Below are 17035 nucleotides of genomic sequence, written 5' to 3'. Positions count from 1 at the left end.
CTTGTTAGATCCTGTTTTCCACACAATTTGAGCTCAAGAGATGTGCTCCTGAATGCTGTTCAGGAGCACAAAAAAAACCTCTCCATCAACTTATTGCTCTCACCTCCCATGTTATCTAAGTAATGGAGACAGTTATCAATAGCCAACTTCTGCAACACCTAGAGAATTATCATCTAATCATTGACTATTAACATGGATTTTGCTAATCACGTTCTACAGCAGATCTCCTTGCCTACATCACCAACCTTTGGGCATATGCCACGAGGTTTGCAAAAACCCGTGCTGTTGCACTTGACACTTATAATGTGTTTAGTAAGGTTTGGTACAGTGGGTCTTCAGAAAATTGTCATATTATGACATGCCTTCTTTCTGGCATAATTGGATTGTTCAATTTCCTCTCCGGAAACCAAATTCACTGGATGTAATGGTGGAGTTTCTCTTCAGATTTTCCAGCTAATGCACTTATTCTTCAGGATTCTCTTATTTCTTTCATCCTCTTCCTCATATACATAAATGACCTTTTCTGACTGACCTCAAACCCCATCCACTCATCCTCATCTCCTCTCAACACTTATCATACTTATATGACAAACCTGCAGTGCTCAAACATCCCAAGCTTCAAGATCATCTATAATGAGTGTCCTGAACTCTTATTTATCACAAAATAGATCTTAGGTCTTTTCCCTCCTCCCCTGTACCTCAGAATATGCTCATCTGAGGTGGGGAGGGGGGAGAAAGACAGAGGACGTATCTGACCATTCAGTCACAGGCAGATCAGTCTTTTTGGACTGATGCCTAGCTTTTTTTTTAACACACACACACATCACTTCTGTAACATCCTCAGTAGTAGGATGGCCACTTCAGACAAGATCAAGATAAGATAAGGAATCCTGACATCATTGGTTGATAAGAAGATGTCATGTGTTTGGAATTTCTCTGGGGGCATATGTGTCAGTGGCTTCAGTTCTTGTGTTTTTTTCGTGTATGGAATTATGGGTGATGATTAGAGATAAGGATTCATGTCATGATTGATGGGGCCCTTTGAACAAGATCAAGATAAGATAAGGAATCGTGTCGTGTGCGTGCGTTGTTTTCAGAGGTAGATAAGTGACATCATTTGTTAGTTGTTAATAAGTGACATCATTTGTTAGTTGTTAATAAGTGACGTAATTTGTTAGTTGTAAATAAGTGACATTATTGTTTTGAATGGAAAAGGGGATATATTAGTGGATAAGGATTCGTGTCGTGATTGGTGGGACACTTCTGACAAGATCAAGATAAGATATGGAATTGTGACGTGAATGTCTGTTGTTTTCAGATGAAGATAAGTGATGTATTAGTTGTAAATAAGTGACGTTATTGTTTTGAATGGAAAAGGAAGATATTAGTGGATAAGGATTTGTGTCGTGATTGGTGGGATAGTATGAACAAAATAGGGGTAGGGTGAATGGTAGAAGCGACGTCAGTGTCTTGGATATCTATTGTTATGATTTGTAGATGAGTAAATGGTTTGCGTATGGCATTATGGCTGATGGATAGTGATAAGATAAATTTTGGATTCTTTGGAATTTCGCCCCCCCCCCCTCTGTCAGGGACATTACGTGGTGTGTTGGGTACGCGTATAGCATTCTGGGTGATATTTAGAGATAAGCAATCGTGACGTTATGTGTTTGGAAATTTCTGGGGAACATATGTCTCTCTGTGATATCACATGGTACTCTGGTTTGCCTATGGAATTGTGGGCAATGTTTTTGAGATAAGATATCTTGGAATTTTCCCAGGGTGACAAACATCCGTCATTGTCATCATGTTTTGTCTTTGGTTATCCATAGATGACTGTACTAATTTTCCAATACATTTTGGGGTATTTCTTTCCTGTTAAAGGGTGGGAATTCTTAGAGTAGAGTCGTGATGGCAGCAGTGATTAGGCTTTTCTGAATAATTTAATTATATGCTGGTGTCCCTCAAACACACACACACATATTAGACATGAAAAGTCGCTAAAGTATCCATGTTGATACTCTAATATGTACCCTATGATTATGCTTATGAAAAAAAAAATATTCAGTGTTAGAATTATTCTTATCAAAACATACGAGCAGTGATTATTGAAATTACAATTATCAATCGTTATGTTTAAGTTAAAAAAAAAAAATTAACTTACATTTCTATCCAGAATGGGAACGTCTTGGTACTATCTAGGTTTTCTGAATATTTCAAATTGTTGATTTTTAACATATATTCACAGCACAGAACACAAATACAAGTCTGAAAATGCAGTTGACTTTTTCATTATAGGTTACTGGGGCTAACATATATTCACAGCACAAAAAAGACTATGGAACTGTAGTTTAATCTGTTTGTATTAATCACATCCTGTAATATATGAGTTACGGTATTGTTCAAAAGGTATCATTTTGCCACGGTTGGTTGGTTGGTTCTCAAACACTTACATATGACTAAGTGATTAGCATTCACATGATTGTGATGACACATGTCCCAAACTTATTCATTCCTGATTAAGGATTTTATACACTTATTGTTTTCAAGTAGATGGCTTGTTTGTTTGTTTACATTTTGTGTAGCTAGGAAACTGGAATTTATTTCAAATGAATATTAGCTCTGTAATATATATTTTGTTAATTTCTATGTTACCTTTTATTTGACTGTAATATTATTAACAAATTGTATTTACTGAATCTAACATACAGAAATTAAATAAAGTGAAAAAGACAGTATTTTTATTTATTTTTTCTTATTCTTCTGATTTAACATTTGCCCTGATCATAGTGTGATTTGCCACTGGTGCTTACGTGTAATTCACGTGATTTTTCTCCATGTGACATTTCAAAACAAGTTGAAGTATGGTTTTTACATAGTTCAACTATGTAAAAACTCATTTCCATTATTCCCAATTGATTCTTGTCCTCTCAGCCCGACATTTATTTCAGAGTAGGGATATTTATATATATATTTTAACACAATTATTATATTAGATATTCTTTCTAATACAAATAAATAATTATTTATTCTTATTTCAAATGCTGAGAAAGAAAGAAAAAAAATGTTTACCCTCAAATAAATAGTTATGATGACAGCAAACAAGAAATTCATGAGCTTTTTGAAAGTTTTGAAATTCATGCAAATACTGTTTTAAACATTTGGTATCATTTAAATGAAGAATGGGTCTGGCTATTAAGTTCGTTAATGTTTTATTTGATATATGCATGTTGATTCACTTGATGTTATCTGCACACTGTGATACCTTTTTTCTACAGCAATCTTTTTAAGAGTTTTAGTAACTTGTTGGTTTAAAATATCTAATGTCTCTCTGTAAAATAACCAAATTCTAACAGTCGTGCTTTCAGTACGACTGTTTTTTTTTTATTCTGTTGGAGGTGTCTACAGCTATAATAACAAAATTGTGACTTTTCAGGTGAAATCTTCTCCACTAAAATTCTGGCTCTTAATTTAATACCCAATTCCTTTTGCTTCCAAGAGTTGACAGTTTCTTGAAATATTTGAGGGCTTGCATGAACAAATAAGACTTTTAATTCACTGAGTGGATTTTCAAAAAAAAAAAAGTCTGGTTAGTTTCTTGCATGAAATTTCACAAAAAAGGTCTTACTTAAATTTGTATAACACATCAACAACACCTAATTTGTTCATTCTAATTTACACATTTTATTTGAGTGAAAATTTTATTTACAATGTATTTACTGAATCTAACATACAGAAAATAAATAAAGTGAAAAATACAATCTTATTTTTTGGTCCTTAATCTGCTTCTTGTTAATTTTGTGCTGTTGTTCAAAGGTTTTTCCCATGATTGCCGAGTTGCCATCATGTGGTTTTCAATAATGTGACGCTCATCTGAAAGGTTCTTCGTTTGCGATCGTTGGGAATTTTTTACTGCAGTAAAATTAAGGGTCACATTTTTATTATTTTGAAACCAATACATATATTTTTGAACATTATTAAAAGCACAGAAACGTTCACTATGTTTCCAAAAGCATTTAAAAGTACACCTTATGTTTTCACGTTTTGGGCATCCAATTTCATTTAAATCCAGAACAGGTCTCTCTAACAACCTTGTTAATGTTTTTGATTTTTCTCTTCCTTCGGCGAGCAATATTTGATATTTGCATGTTGATTCTATCATCCAATTTCTTAGTTTGTCCAGAGATAGTGAACCAGTTTCCCACTTCAGTTGATGGTTATATTTTATTAACCAAGAATTCTGTTTTTTAACTCTTTCAGGTAATTCATTCCAACAACAAGGTGATTTTGTCAATGCATATCTTAAAATAATTCCATCAGAAATACAAATTTCTTTAGGAAATAAATTTGAAGTCTTATTCAAAAGAAATTGAACATCAATTATACCAATGATAACTGAAAATTCGTATTTTTCACCCACTGTCAATTTTTGATATTTGTTTACCTTCATTCTTCTTAGATTACTTCATATGACACCACAAATAAATAGTTATTTAATTATTATTATTTCACTGATTATTAGCTCTGATCTTATATTTTATGTTAACTTTCTGTTACAAAATTCTAAACAATTAGAACTTTTCACAAAGAAACTTTCAAAGAATTTTGTGGTTCACCCATTATTTTTACATTACCGAACACAAAACACCACAACACAATACAGCAGTTGCAGTGGATGAACGATTACCTTAAGTCCAAAGTCACTTGACTCTATGGTTTTTTCTTATAGTACTGTTTACCCTTACTATGCCCTACCCTGACCGTTCCTTCAGAAATGAATCTTCTGGGCAGATGACTCAATGACATGTTTTCACATACTGTTGGATATACGGTTGGTGTGTTTTTATCTTACTTTGTTTGTGGAAAGGTAAAATTTGTATTTGTGTTATCTGGAGAGTACAAACATTTTTTCTATACCAAACTTTAGGAGTTTAAGTCACGTTTTTGGGTTAAATTATCTGCTGTCTCTCTGTAAAACCACCAAATTCTAACAGTTCGAATGTTCAATTATGTGAATGAAATGTTTTCAGATAACTCAAACAATGCCAATAGGTAGCATTAGAAAATTTCTAAAATAATCAATTACATGAATATTATTAGTTTTCACCACTTTTTTTCCACCATTCCTGGCATTAATTTCACAGTAGTGATTTTTTTTTTTTTTTACAATAATTAAACAGAATTGCATTAAGGTATAAAGTTGTGGATTTAAATATCAATTTCTAATCAGAATAACAGTAAAAAATTCACTTTCTTTCTTTCTGAGCTAATTTTCATTTGAAATAAGAATAAATAATTATTTATTTGTATTGGAAAGAATATCTAATATAATAATTGTGTTAAAATATATCTATAAATATCCATACGGTGAAATAAATGTAGGGCTGAGAGGACAACAGTCAATTGGGACTAACGGAAATGAGTTTTACATAGTTGAACTATGTAAAAACCATAGTTCAACTTGTTTTGAAATGTCACATGGAGAAAAATCACGTGAATTACACGTAAGCACCAGTGGCAAATCATACACTATGAACATCAGTGCAAATATTAAATCAGAAGAATAAGTAAAAAAAAAAAATTTTTTTAAATGTTAACAAACTTAATAGCCAGACCCATTCTTCATTTAAATGATACCAAATGATGAAAACAATACTTGCATGAATTTCAAAACTTTGAAAAAGCTGATGAATTTCTTGTTTGCTATGATCATCAATATTTATTTGACAGTAAACATTTTTTTTTCTTTCTTTCTTTCTGAGCTAATTTCCATTTGAAATAAGAATAAATAATTATTTGTTTGTATTGGAAAGAATATCTAATATAATAATTGTGTTAAAATATATATATAAATATACCTACTCTGAAATAAATGTCAGGCTGAGAGGACAATAGTCAATTAGGAATAATGGAAATGAGTTTTACATAGTTGAACTATGTAAAAACCATACTTCAACTTGTTTTGAAATGTCACATGGAGAAAAATCACGTGAATTACACGTAAGCACCAGTGGCAAATCATATACTATGATCAGCGCAAATGTTAAATCAGAAGAATAAGAAAAAATAAATAAAAATACTGTCTTTTTCACTTTATTTAATTTCTGTATGTTAGATTCAGTAAATACAATTTGTTAATAATATTACAGTCAAATAAAAGGTAACATAAAATTAACAAAATATATATTACAGAGCTAATATTCATTTGAAATAAATTCCAGTTTCCTAGCTACACAAAATGTAAACAAACAAACAAGCCATCTACTTGAAAACAATAAGTGTATAAAATCCTTAATCAGGAATGAATAAGTTTAGGACATGTGTCATCACAATCATGTGAATGCTAATCACTTAGTCATATGTAAGTGTTTGAGAACCAACCAACCAACCGTGGCAAAATGATACCTTTTGAACAATACCCTAACTCATATATTACAGGATGTGATTAATACAAACAGATTAAACTACAGTTCCATAGTCTTTTTTGTGCTGTGAATATATGTTAGCCCCAGTAACATATAATGAAAAAGTCAACTGCATTTTCAGACTTGTATTTGTGTTCTGTGCTGTGAATATATGTTAAAAATCAACAATTTGAAATATTCAGAAAACCTAGATAGTACCAAGACGTTCCCATTCTGGATAGAAATGTAAGTTAATTTTTTTTTTTAACTTAAACATAACGATTGATAATTGTAATTTCAATAATCACTGCTCGTATGTTTTGATAAGAATAATTCTAACACTGAATATTTTTTTTTCCATAAGAATAATCATAGGGTACATATTAGAGTATCAACATGGATACATTAGCGACTACTTTTTATGTCTAATAGGTGTGTGTGTGTGTGGGTGTGTGTGTGTGTGAGTGACACCAGCATATAATTAAATTATTCAGAAAAGCCTAATCACTGACGCCCGTCACGACTCTACTCTAAGAATTTCCACCCTTTAACAGGAAAGAAATACCCCAAAATGTATTGGAAAATTAGTACGGCCATCTATAGACAACCAAAGACAAAACATGATGACAATGATGGATGTGTGTCACCCTGGGAAAATTCCAAGATATCTTATCTCAAAAACATCACCCACAATTCCATAAGCAAACCAGCGTACTATGTGATATCACAGAGAGACATATGTTCCCCAGAAATTTCCAAATGCATAACGTCATGATTGCTTATCTCTAAATATCACCCAGAATGCTATACGCGAACCCAACACACCATGTGATGTCCCTGACAGAAGGGGGGGGCAGCGAACTTCCTAACATTCCGAAATTTATCTTATTACTATCCATCACCCATAATGTCATATGCAAACCATTTACTTATCTACAAATCATAACAATACACATCCAAAACACTGACGTCGCTTCCCCCCCATTCACCCTACCCCTATTTTGTTCATAGTATCCCACCAATCACGACACGAATCCTTATCCACTAATATCTTCCTTTTCCATTCAAAACAATAACGTCACTTATTTACAACTAACAAATTACGTCACTTGTCTCCATCTGAAAACAACAAACATTCACGTCACTATTCCTTATCTTATCTTGATCTTGATCTTGTCAAAAGTGTCCCACCAATCATGACACGAATCCTTATCCACTAATATATCTCCCTTTTCCATTCAAAACAATAACGTCACTTATTAACAAGTAACAAATGATGTCATTTATCATACATCTGAAAACAACGCGTGCGCGCACGCACGCACGCACACACACACACACACACACACACGACAAGATTCCTTATCTTATCTTGATCTTGTTCAAAGTGCCTCAGCAATCATGACACAAATATCCTTATCTCTAATCATCCCCCATAATTCCATATGCAAACAAAACACAAGAACTGAAGTCATTGACACATATGCCCCCAGGGAAATTCCAAATATTCCAAGCACATGATGTCACACACACACACACACACACACACAGTGACGTCATGATTCCTTATATTATCTTGATCTTGTCGGAAGTGGCTGCCCTACTACTATCCTCAGTTTCCACAAACCTTGACATCCTTTTTTTCTACTTTGTTTCCTTTTATCTGTTCATCTGCTTAATCTGTATGAATCTCAAATAGGCTCATTCTTGAAATACTGCTCTTATATATGGAGTGATACACCTAAAATCTCCCAAAAATTCTGAATGTTGTTCAGAAGAGGACATTTCAGTTGACTGATGACCCCCCCCCTCCTTTACAGTCGACTCTTCATCCACAATCTCATAAATGGTCAGTTTCTGCTTTGTCTCTTCTGCAGTACTATTATTTGATATTGTTCAGCAGAATTGCCATTACCATGTTCCCCATTTCTGTTAAATCTCAGTAAAATGAGCAGTAACAGCTGCCCAACATCTTTTGATGTTGCTCACTCATTGACTCCCATTCATTTTTCATTCCATCTATCTGAATTTTGTGGATTAGCCTTCCCCCCTAAAGTTTTCTCCAAAGGCTACAACCAACAACTCTTCAAAGAGAATATTGGCATATTACTTGGCTCGTGACTCAAGCCCACACATGTGCTATTTATTTGCTATAGGCCTTGCAGCCTTTCATGTGTAAGAGTGATGTAAAATACACACTCTGATGTACTTAGATATTCATGTTTTCATGGTCAGATAAAATTGAATTCAGTGAATTGATTTCAAGTTATTTATAATTTGATTTATGATTTATTTTTCAATGTGACTTCTGATTACATACAATACATAAGATTACTGCAGAGTATAAAGTAGTAGTATTATATAGATACTAATTCGACAAAATGTTTTAGTCAAATTAGTATCTATATTTTAGTCATTTTTTGCTTATGTGCAATAATTGTTTAAAAGTGCAAATGAATAAAATGAAGTCACAAGTGTCCCGATTATTATCTTTGAAATGTTGATTTGTGACTTTTTTTTAATTATTGAAATAGGTCATAATGTGAGAATTAGTGGACAGGATATTGGAAGAGGAACTTTTAGTCAAAGACATGCCATGTTAGTGGACCAAAATAATGCTGAAATGTATATTCCTCTAAACCACATTATGGAAGAACAAGTTGCATTTTATGAGGTGCTATCTAAAACTTAAATTATACTAAGTGCAATTTTTTAATATAATGAAGAAAAAGGTTATAGCAAGCATTAGCTTGAATTTTCAAAATACTTAGAAAGTTATTCTTGTTTCTTCCATTCATTTTTGGAAGAAGTAAATGTAATCATCACTCTGTGCTGATAAAAGAAAAAAATTTAAATTATAAGAAATAAGATATGAGATATTATTTATCAGATCACATCAACATTTTTATACTATATCCATATTTAATTTAAAATAGTTACCATTTTCGGGAATGTACATTCAAGTGTACATTCCCAAAATTGTTAATTCAATTAACATTTTATGTTTTTCTACTTGTTGTCATGGTTTTGGACTTCTTATTGCTTTTTTTTCCCCCCTCATACCAGATTTGTGTACGTACATTATTTAGTTGGGTTAATGGGTTATGAAAATATGTAGTACATATTTTTAAGAGAATGACATCATATGCTTAGGATATTCTCAATTTTTTACATTGAATTTAATCTCATTTTCTTTAATACTCCACTCTGTATAGATTCAGATTAGCAATGTAGCACATTCTCAGTTCTAACTGTTTACGTGCTGCTTAAATACAAGCTATACAGCAATCCCTCGATTAGTGTGCCTAATACATTCTTTAAAACAGGTACGTTAATCGAAAATGCACTAATCGAATATAATAACCTGTGGGAAAATGTGTAATTCATTCCTCAGATTTCTTTTTTGATACTTAATTTTTTTATAAAAGAATTAAGAAAGGAAAACCATGAAGCTGAAAGACAATAAAACATATTCAGAATATAAATTTTATTATTCTACTTCTCAACAAAGAATTGGGCTAATGTAGTTTAGCAGGCATTTTGTTTCTTTTTTTCATATACAACCTATTGGCCTGTTGTATGGCCCTATTGCCTCTTCTATTCTTCTGCAAATTTTACTGCTTCTCTCTTCATCAGGGTCATTCTCTAAGCATTGCTGCTTAAAAACTTCGATCATATGAAAAATATTTTCAAATTGTTTCTGTGAAATCTCTTTTGGCTGAATTTCAGTAGTTAAATTTTCTTCATATTCTTCGGGATCTTCCCGCTGTGCATCTAAATTTAGCAGGTCGGAATCACTCAGTTCTTCAGAATGAGATTTAATTAACTCTTGGACGTTATCATTGAAGGACGTACAAATTGGTCACCAACACGCAAAATCACATGCTTTATAGATATAATTTCCCAACTATTATACAAGCAAAATAGTTACCACTTTAAAAACTACAATGATCATAAAAGAGCAGTTAATTTTCCGACATGTAATAATTAACAACTCATCCCAGAAGACGGATTGATTACCCTATTATCGGAATGGATTATCCTTTTTATAACATGTGCAGTGTCGAAGAGTCTCGAATCTGTGGGCGTACTATAGAAGACTACATAAATTTTGGCAGTAAAAATTTGGAACATAGTACTGTATACATGGTATACATGAAAGTAGTGTAGAATGCCATTAAAAATAACTTTGTAAAATGTTTTAAATCGATAACTAAATTATTTCATTCTGGTGTGGGAGTGATTTTTTAATATAGTTAGCCATAAAAATGTATAGATAGAAAATTTTTAAAATCTGTAACATTTAATTTTAAGATGAATATAGGCGCACTAATCGAATTTGGGTATCGAAAAAAACATACATACATACATAGCTCATGGCAAAAACATGATGTTAAAAAAGAGAATCATGATGTCATTATATATTAACAGAATTGAAGAATTTAACATATTTTAAGTTAAAACTTTGAGGGGAAAACAGAGATCTAATCCAAGAAGTTGGAAAATTAAAATAAGAGTTAAAAGTAAAAGTCTTGATATGTTATAATAAGGAAAAAAAAACATATATATCATTATAAATTCAGATCTAAGTTCATAATCCAGGTCACAGCTTCAGGAGCCGCTTGTAAAAAGTCATTCCAGTCATTCTGATAAGAACGGAAGGTGCATTCTTTTACAATATGTTGCATAGTCTGTCGTGGAGCACCACAGTCACATTCTGGAGATGTTTGTCTGTTCATTTATAGAGAGTATCTTCACATAGGCCATGATTTGTCCGAATTCTATTTAGTACGTCCATGTTTTGCGAGGTAGATCTGATCCTGTGATGATTTGATCACCTTTAAACATATTATGCAAGTGTTCTTTCATATTTTCCTTCCATGCTTCTTCCCACTTTGATAAATGATTAAAATTATTTAGCACTAGTTCTGCTGCTTGTAGTGATGGATAGCGAGATTTCAATCTATTGATGTTAAGAGTCGGGAGATCTGATGAATAGGTAGGTTTGGATTACCAGCAATTTTTTGGAATTCACGGACTAAAGAATTCAATCTACGCAATTCTGTAGGAATAATGCCTGCTAAAAGAGGTAACCAATATGTTGGTGTCGATCTAATAGAGCCTGTAATTAATCTTAAGGTATTGTTCAATTGAGAATTGATAATCCTTGTGTGAGGGCTGTTTAGCCACACAGGAGCACAATATTCAGCACTTGAGAATACCAAAGCAAGGGCTGTTGTCCGAAGAGTAGAGGCTCTAGAACCCCAGATAGTGCCACAGAGTCTCTGTAGGATATTATTACGTGTCCTTAGTTTGTATGCCAAGTTTGAAAGATGTTGCCTGAAAGTGAGAGAACGGTCAAGTTTGACTCCCAAATACTTAGGGAATGTATTACATGGAAGTATAGTGTTGTTCAATTCAATTTTTAGTTTCACATTTGCCAAGTTATTATTTAGATGAAAACAAGATATTACCGTTTTGCTCCTATTTAAACAGAGTTTCCATCTTTTAAAATATTCATCCAGAATAGTTAAGTCAGCAAGTCAGCTTTTAAAATTTCTTCTGTACGACTTATGCATTTATGCTGTGTAGTTATTGCTATATCGTCGGCATAACAAAATTTCCTTGATGTAGTGATGGGAAGATCAGATATATATAGATTGAATAATAATAGAGATATAACTGATCCCTGTGGCAGTCAATTATTTAACTTCCTTTTGCTAGTTTTATTACCTATAGTCACAATAAATCTTCTATCTCTTAGCATATTGTTAATAATATGAACTATTGTTTTACATGGGATAATTTTATATAATTTATATAGAAGGCCTTGTCTCCAAACGGTGTCGAAGGCTGTTGACAAATCAATAAATGCTGCTGATGTTTTTAAACCTTTTTGAAAACTAGCTTCTGTGTGAGTTACCAAAGAGAGAAACTGGTCACAACACCCACGATTTGGTCTGAAGCCAGCTTGTACTATTGGGAAATTTTTAAAAATTGTGGAGCTTATTCTATTATAAATAAGTCTTTCAAAGAGTTTATAACAACAACTGAGGAGAGTAATAGGTCGGTAACTTTCTGGTTTATGATTAGGCTTACTAGGCTTTAAAATTGAAAGTACTTTTGCTTTTTTAAAAATAGTGGGAAGTTTTCTAGTTGTAAGAATGTCAGTATAGAACTTTGTTAACCACAATCTTGCATTTCTTCCCAGATTAATCAAAAATTCTGAAAGAATGTTATCAAAACCAGGAGCCATACCAGGCTTTAATTCCTTTAAGGCTGCTTCAACTTCTTGCTGCGTAAAAGGTTGTGCAAAATTTGAAGTTATAGGTGAAGACTTGCTAAATTCTTTTAATTTTCTCTTTATATATCTTGTATGCTTTTTATTGATTGGGATACATGATATATTAACAATATGTATAGCTAGTTGATCTGGGGTGATTCTTGGTTGTTCTTCAATCAAAGGAGCACTACCACCTAGTTTCCTAAGAAGGCTCCAAGCTATTTACGGCTGGGATGAGTAAAGTCTATACCTTCAACTGTATTTACCCATTTTTTCCTTTGGGATATATTCAAGTTTTCTAGGAGTTTGTCTACTGTTTTTGAGTCATTGTTTATCTGATATTCATTATAAAGTAATTCACATTCTTCGCTTCAACCGAATATATATTATGTGTAATACCTCTAGGAATACTTTTCTTGGCAGCAACCAGGACTACACCTATAAATTGATGAAAATTACTACTTATTGGAGATATCCAGTGAATACATTTGTCAAGTTCATTTGTATTTATTCCAGTCAGCAGATGAACTCCTAGAAAACTTGAATATATCCTGAAGGAAAAAATGGGTATGGAAATGGCATTGTCAATTAATACCGGTCTATGTTGAATATGAGGAAAGTCAGTTAAGATCCTTCTCAGATTTTGCATAGGGTGACCTGAATTATTTTTGCTCACAAGACATAAATCAGGGTTATAGTCTCTTTTCCAGGCCGCAGATCTAAACGTGGCTTTGTCTTTGGCATCAAAGACTAAGTGAAGATTATTTAGTTCGATCCAGTCAACAAGTTTTTCGCCACATTCATTGTTTCGAGCATAATTCCACTGTTCATGGTGACTATTAAAGTCTCCAATATAAATTGTGGGATGTTCAGCAATAGGAATAATTTTTTCTGGCCAAGGTGATCCAGGTGGCTTATAAATATTCATAATTGTAATATCGAATATTTTTATTTGATATTACTTTATCGAATAATATTTCGATAAAGTATAAAAGTTTTATTGAATATTCGATATAACTTTTATCACTACTGTATGTATGTTTTCTACAATATTTTGAGATATAAGAAAAACTTCTTTAAGACAATTTTGCACATATGTTGCTATTCCATATATTTCATGATAAGTTGCACCAATAGCAGTGTAACCTGGAATGCGACCTTTTTAAAGGAGCTGTTCAGGATCAGCAGCACATGTTTCCTGGACGGCAATCACATCAACATTGTTGATTAACAATAATTTCAATAAATAATCGCATTTGGCTTTGTTAATAGATTGAATATTTAATTGACAAATACGTAGTGTAGGGCCAATGTTTCTAAATTCTGGTTTCTGCAAGTCACTATATTCAATAAATCAGTAAACATCATGAAATTGGCCAGGAGATCCTTAGGATGGACTGGCTGCCTATCGCTGTTGCTCACCCAGGGGACACGTATAACTTTAGGATCACTATAGATGCGAGCAACTTTGTCCCACATCGAAAAAAAATGACGCACTAATTGAGGGATTACTGTATATCACACTATATATAATCTCAGAGAGTTGACACCTGCCTTGACATATTTTTTTAATACGAGTCTTGCACTTAGTCAAGTTCCTAAGATGTGGAAGAAGGGCAAGATTGTGCCAAATCATAAAGGTGATCGAACTCAAGCATCAAACTACAGGCCTATCTGTGTGTCAGATGTTGTGGTTAAGTTGTTGGAGAAGCTTGTGAGAACTAGGATCCAGATTTGGGTAGACAACAATGGTATAATCTTTGATGGACAGCATGGATTTGCTAAAGGGAGGTCATGTTTTGGTAATCTACTTACTTATAACAATAAAGTGACTGCTTCCTTTGACAGAGGAGAAGGATACACAGTAATATACTTGGATTTTGCAAAAGCCTTTGATAGAGTACCTTATAAAAAGTTGATGGTCAAACTAGAGCAGATGGGGTTGGATATTATATTAGTGCATTGGATTGGAGACTGGCTATTTGATAGGTATCAACAAGTTGTGTATGGGGGTGCGATATCCAGGAAAAGGAAAGTCACTAGTGGAGTGCCTCAGGGGTCTGTTTTAGGGCCATTACTATTTAACTTGTATATTAATGATATTGGTGAAGATTTGGATGGAGATATTCAGTTATTTGCAGATGATGCAAAGATGGAATGAACCATAAAGAGTAGTGAAGATGTTGTGGCCTTGCAAGAAGACTTGAATAAATTGAGTGATTGGGCACGGAAATGTGGATATGAGTTCAGTGTTGCAAAATGTAAGGTTTTAAAATTTGGAAAACAAAGATGGGATGCAGAATTTATGCTTGGTGAGAATATATTGTTGGAGGTAGAAGAAATAAGAGATCTGGGGGTGATAGTGGATAAGGATCTAAAATTTAAGGGACACATTGCCAAAATTGTGAAGACAACACAAAGGCTTCAGGGAATGATGTGGAGGACACTGACGTGTAGAAGTAGGGAGATTCCGTTGTATAAGGCTTTGATTAGGCCACACATGGACTATTGTGCCCAGATTTGGTCACCGGGTTTTCAGAAGAATGAAGAAATGTTGGAAAGGGTCCAAAGGCGACTGACTAAGGTAGTTTCTGACCTCTGGAATGTTGAGTATGAGGAAAGATTGAGAAGATGTAATTTGCAGAGAGGAGGAAGAGGGGAGATATGATAGAGACCTACAAGTTGGTAAGGGGGGTTGTTATAAGATCAATGGTGGAGAAGTTCTACAGAGAATAGTGGAAGATCAGGGGAGAACCAGAGGTCATCCCTGGAAACTGTATAAAGAGGGTGTGAGTAGGGGAGTGAGAGGCAGGTTTTTTTTGTGCAGAGTTGTGAATGATTGGAATGGCTTGCCTGAGAGTGTGGTGTCTGCGAGGAGTTTGAGTGTGTTTAAGGCTTGGTATGATGAGATGTGTGTGTGTGATAAAAGGACCTCCCAGATGAGTCTTCGACTCCATGAGGTCTTGGGGTAATAATAATAATATATAAAGTTGGTTTCGAACAGCACTTTTCATGTCAGGTTATGATGTATCTTCTTTTCAAGATCTGGAGAACTCAGTGGATCTTGCTATACTTCTGTGATTTGTGAACTCGAATAAAAATCTCCCTTGGTAAACTAACGTCCATGTTGAAGAATCATCCAGTATTCTTCACCAAGTAGTGTCTTTGGTGATTTTGTTTTGTTTAGCTGCTTCTCAAGGAAACTTACATAAACCTTGTCCTAGATTCTAACCAAGGAAATTTATTGATACTTCTCATTCTATTTATTTGAATTTTTTGTAGATTGGTATAATGAGAGAGTTGTATCTTTTGACAAAACCTTCTGTGAAATATTTGGGCCTTTAAATTTAAGTATTTCACATCAAGTATTTAAGAACATGAAATATGAATTATCATTTAATGTAGAATATGGTTCTACAAATACCCTGCCATTTGCTTCACTCACAGCACTTTTCTTCAAAAAAGTGCTGTGAGTGCAACAAGTAGCTGGGTATTTGTAGAAATAATTGCATTTCTAATATTTTTATTTGTTTGCTTGATAAGGTCCTTTTATTCTAAAATTAAAAACAATATTGTATTTTTATTAAAATTTATAAAATTGCAAAATATTTAATAACATACGTAATTCATTTGGCATGATTCTTAGGTCCAGTTTGCAACGATGCATAAGAATTGTTACAAACATTTTCTTACATTCTTCCTGTTTTCCTACATTATTATTATGTATTTCTGTCTGATATTCTACAGTAGCATTTTTCAACTTTGCATTACTACGACCTTATTTTTTTTTCCAGTGTAATTTTTTTCAGCCCATCAATGTATATATGCATATATTTATACATTTTTAATACCTGATTCCACAGATGAAGCATTGCAAGACCTATAGCACATCAGTGCCTTGTGTGAGCAGGAGGGTAAGAAGAATGGAGGAATATATTAACATTGTTTTTGAATAGTTGTTGAGCAGAATGTTTTAGTATTTGGGAAACTCAGGGAGATTGTTCCAGAAAACAGAAGTAGATAGAATGAAAGAGGAAGCAGAGCAGTTGATCTTGTGATTTTCAAGCTAGACTCTAATGGGTGTTGGTTAGCAGCAACTCTTGTTTGTATGATTTTGAAGGATAGTGCAGGAATGATAATGACCAATTCAGCAGAGCACTAGCTGTGAAAATATCTGTAGAACAGGAATAAGGCTGAAACTAAATGTATGTGGGAAAGAGATTAAAGTGAATTTGTGAGAGGGATCATTAATTAATTGGATTGCATTGAGCAATCTTAGAGAGGATTTTGGTACATCATCCGAAATATGTGAGCAATAGTCCATGGCTGAGCAGATTTGCGATTTGTA

At 33.3% G+C, this 17035-nt stretch overlaps 1 protein-coding gene across 3 annotated transcripts in view; it reads left to right on the top strand.

Annotated features, from left to right (window-relative positions):
• The window catches only part of LOC150102443 (2-oxoadipate dehydrogenase complex component E1), a 481556-nt gene that overhangs the window by 335833 nt on the left and 128688 nt on the right, over positions 1-17035 (top strand). For all 3 annotated transcript variants that reach the window (XM_090399364.1, XM_090399362.1, XM_090399363.1), the window contains one exon: positions 8939-9078. In XM_090399364.1, the coding sequence (XP_090255490.1) occupies positions 8939-9078 (140 nt within the window). The remainder of the gene's footprint in view (positions 1-8938; positions 9079-17035) is intronic.

The sequence above is a fragment of the Typopeltis vanoorti genome, chromosome 10 (genome assembly GCF_054136105.1).
Source record: "Typopeltis vanoorti isolate ZY-2024b chromosome 10, IOZ_Tvanoo_1.0, whole genome shotgun sequence".
In the NCBI taxonomy this organism is placed as follows: domain Eukaryota; kingdom Metazoa; phylum Arthropoda; class Arachnida; order Uropygi; family Thelyphonidae; genus Typopeltis; species Typopeltis vanoorti.
This window is presented reverse-complemented; position numbering and strand designations above follow the sequence as displayed.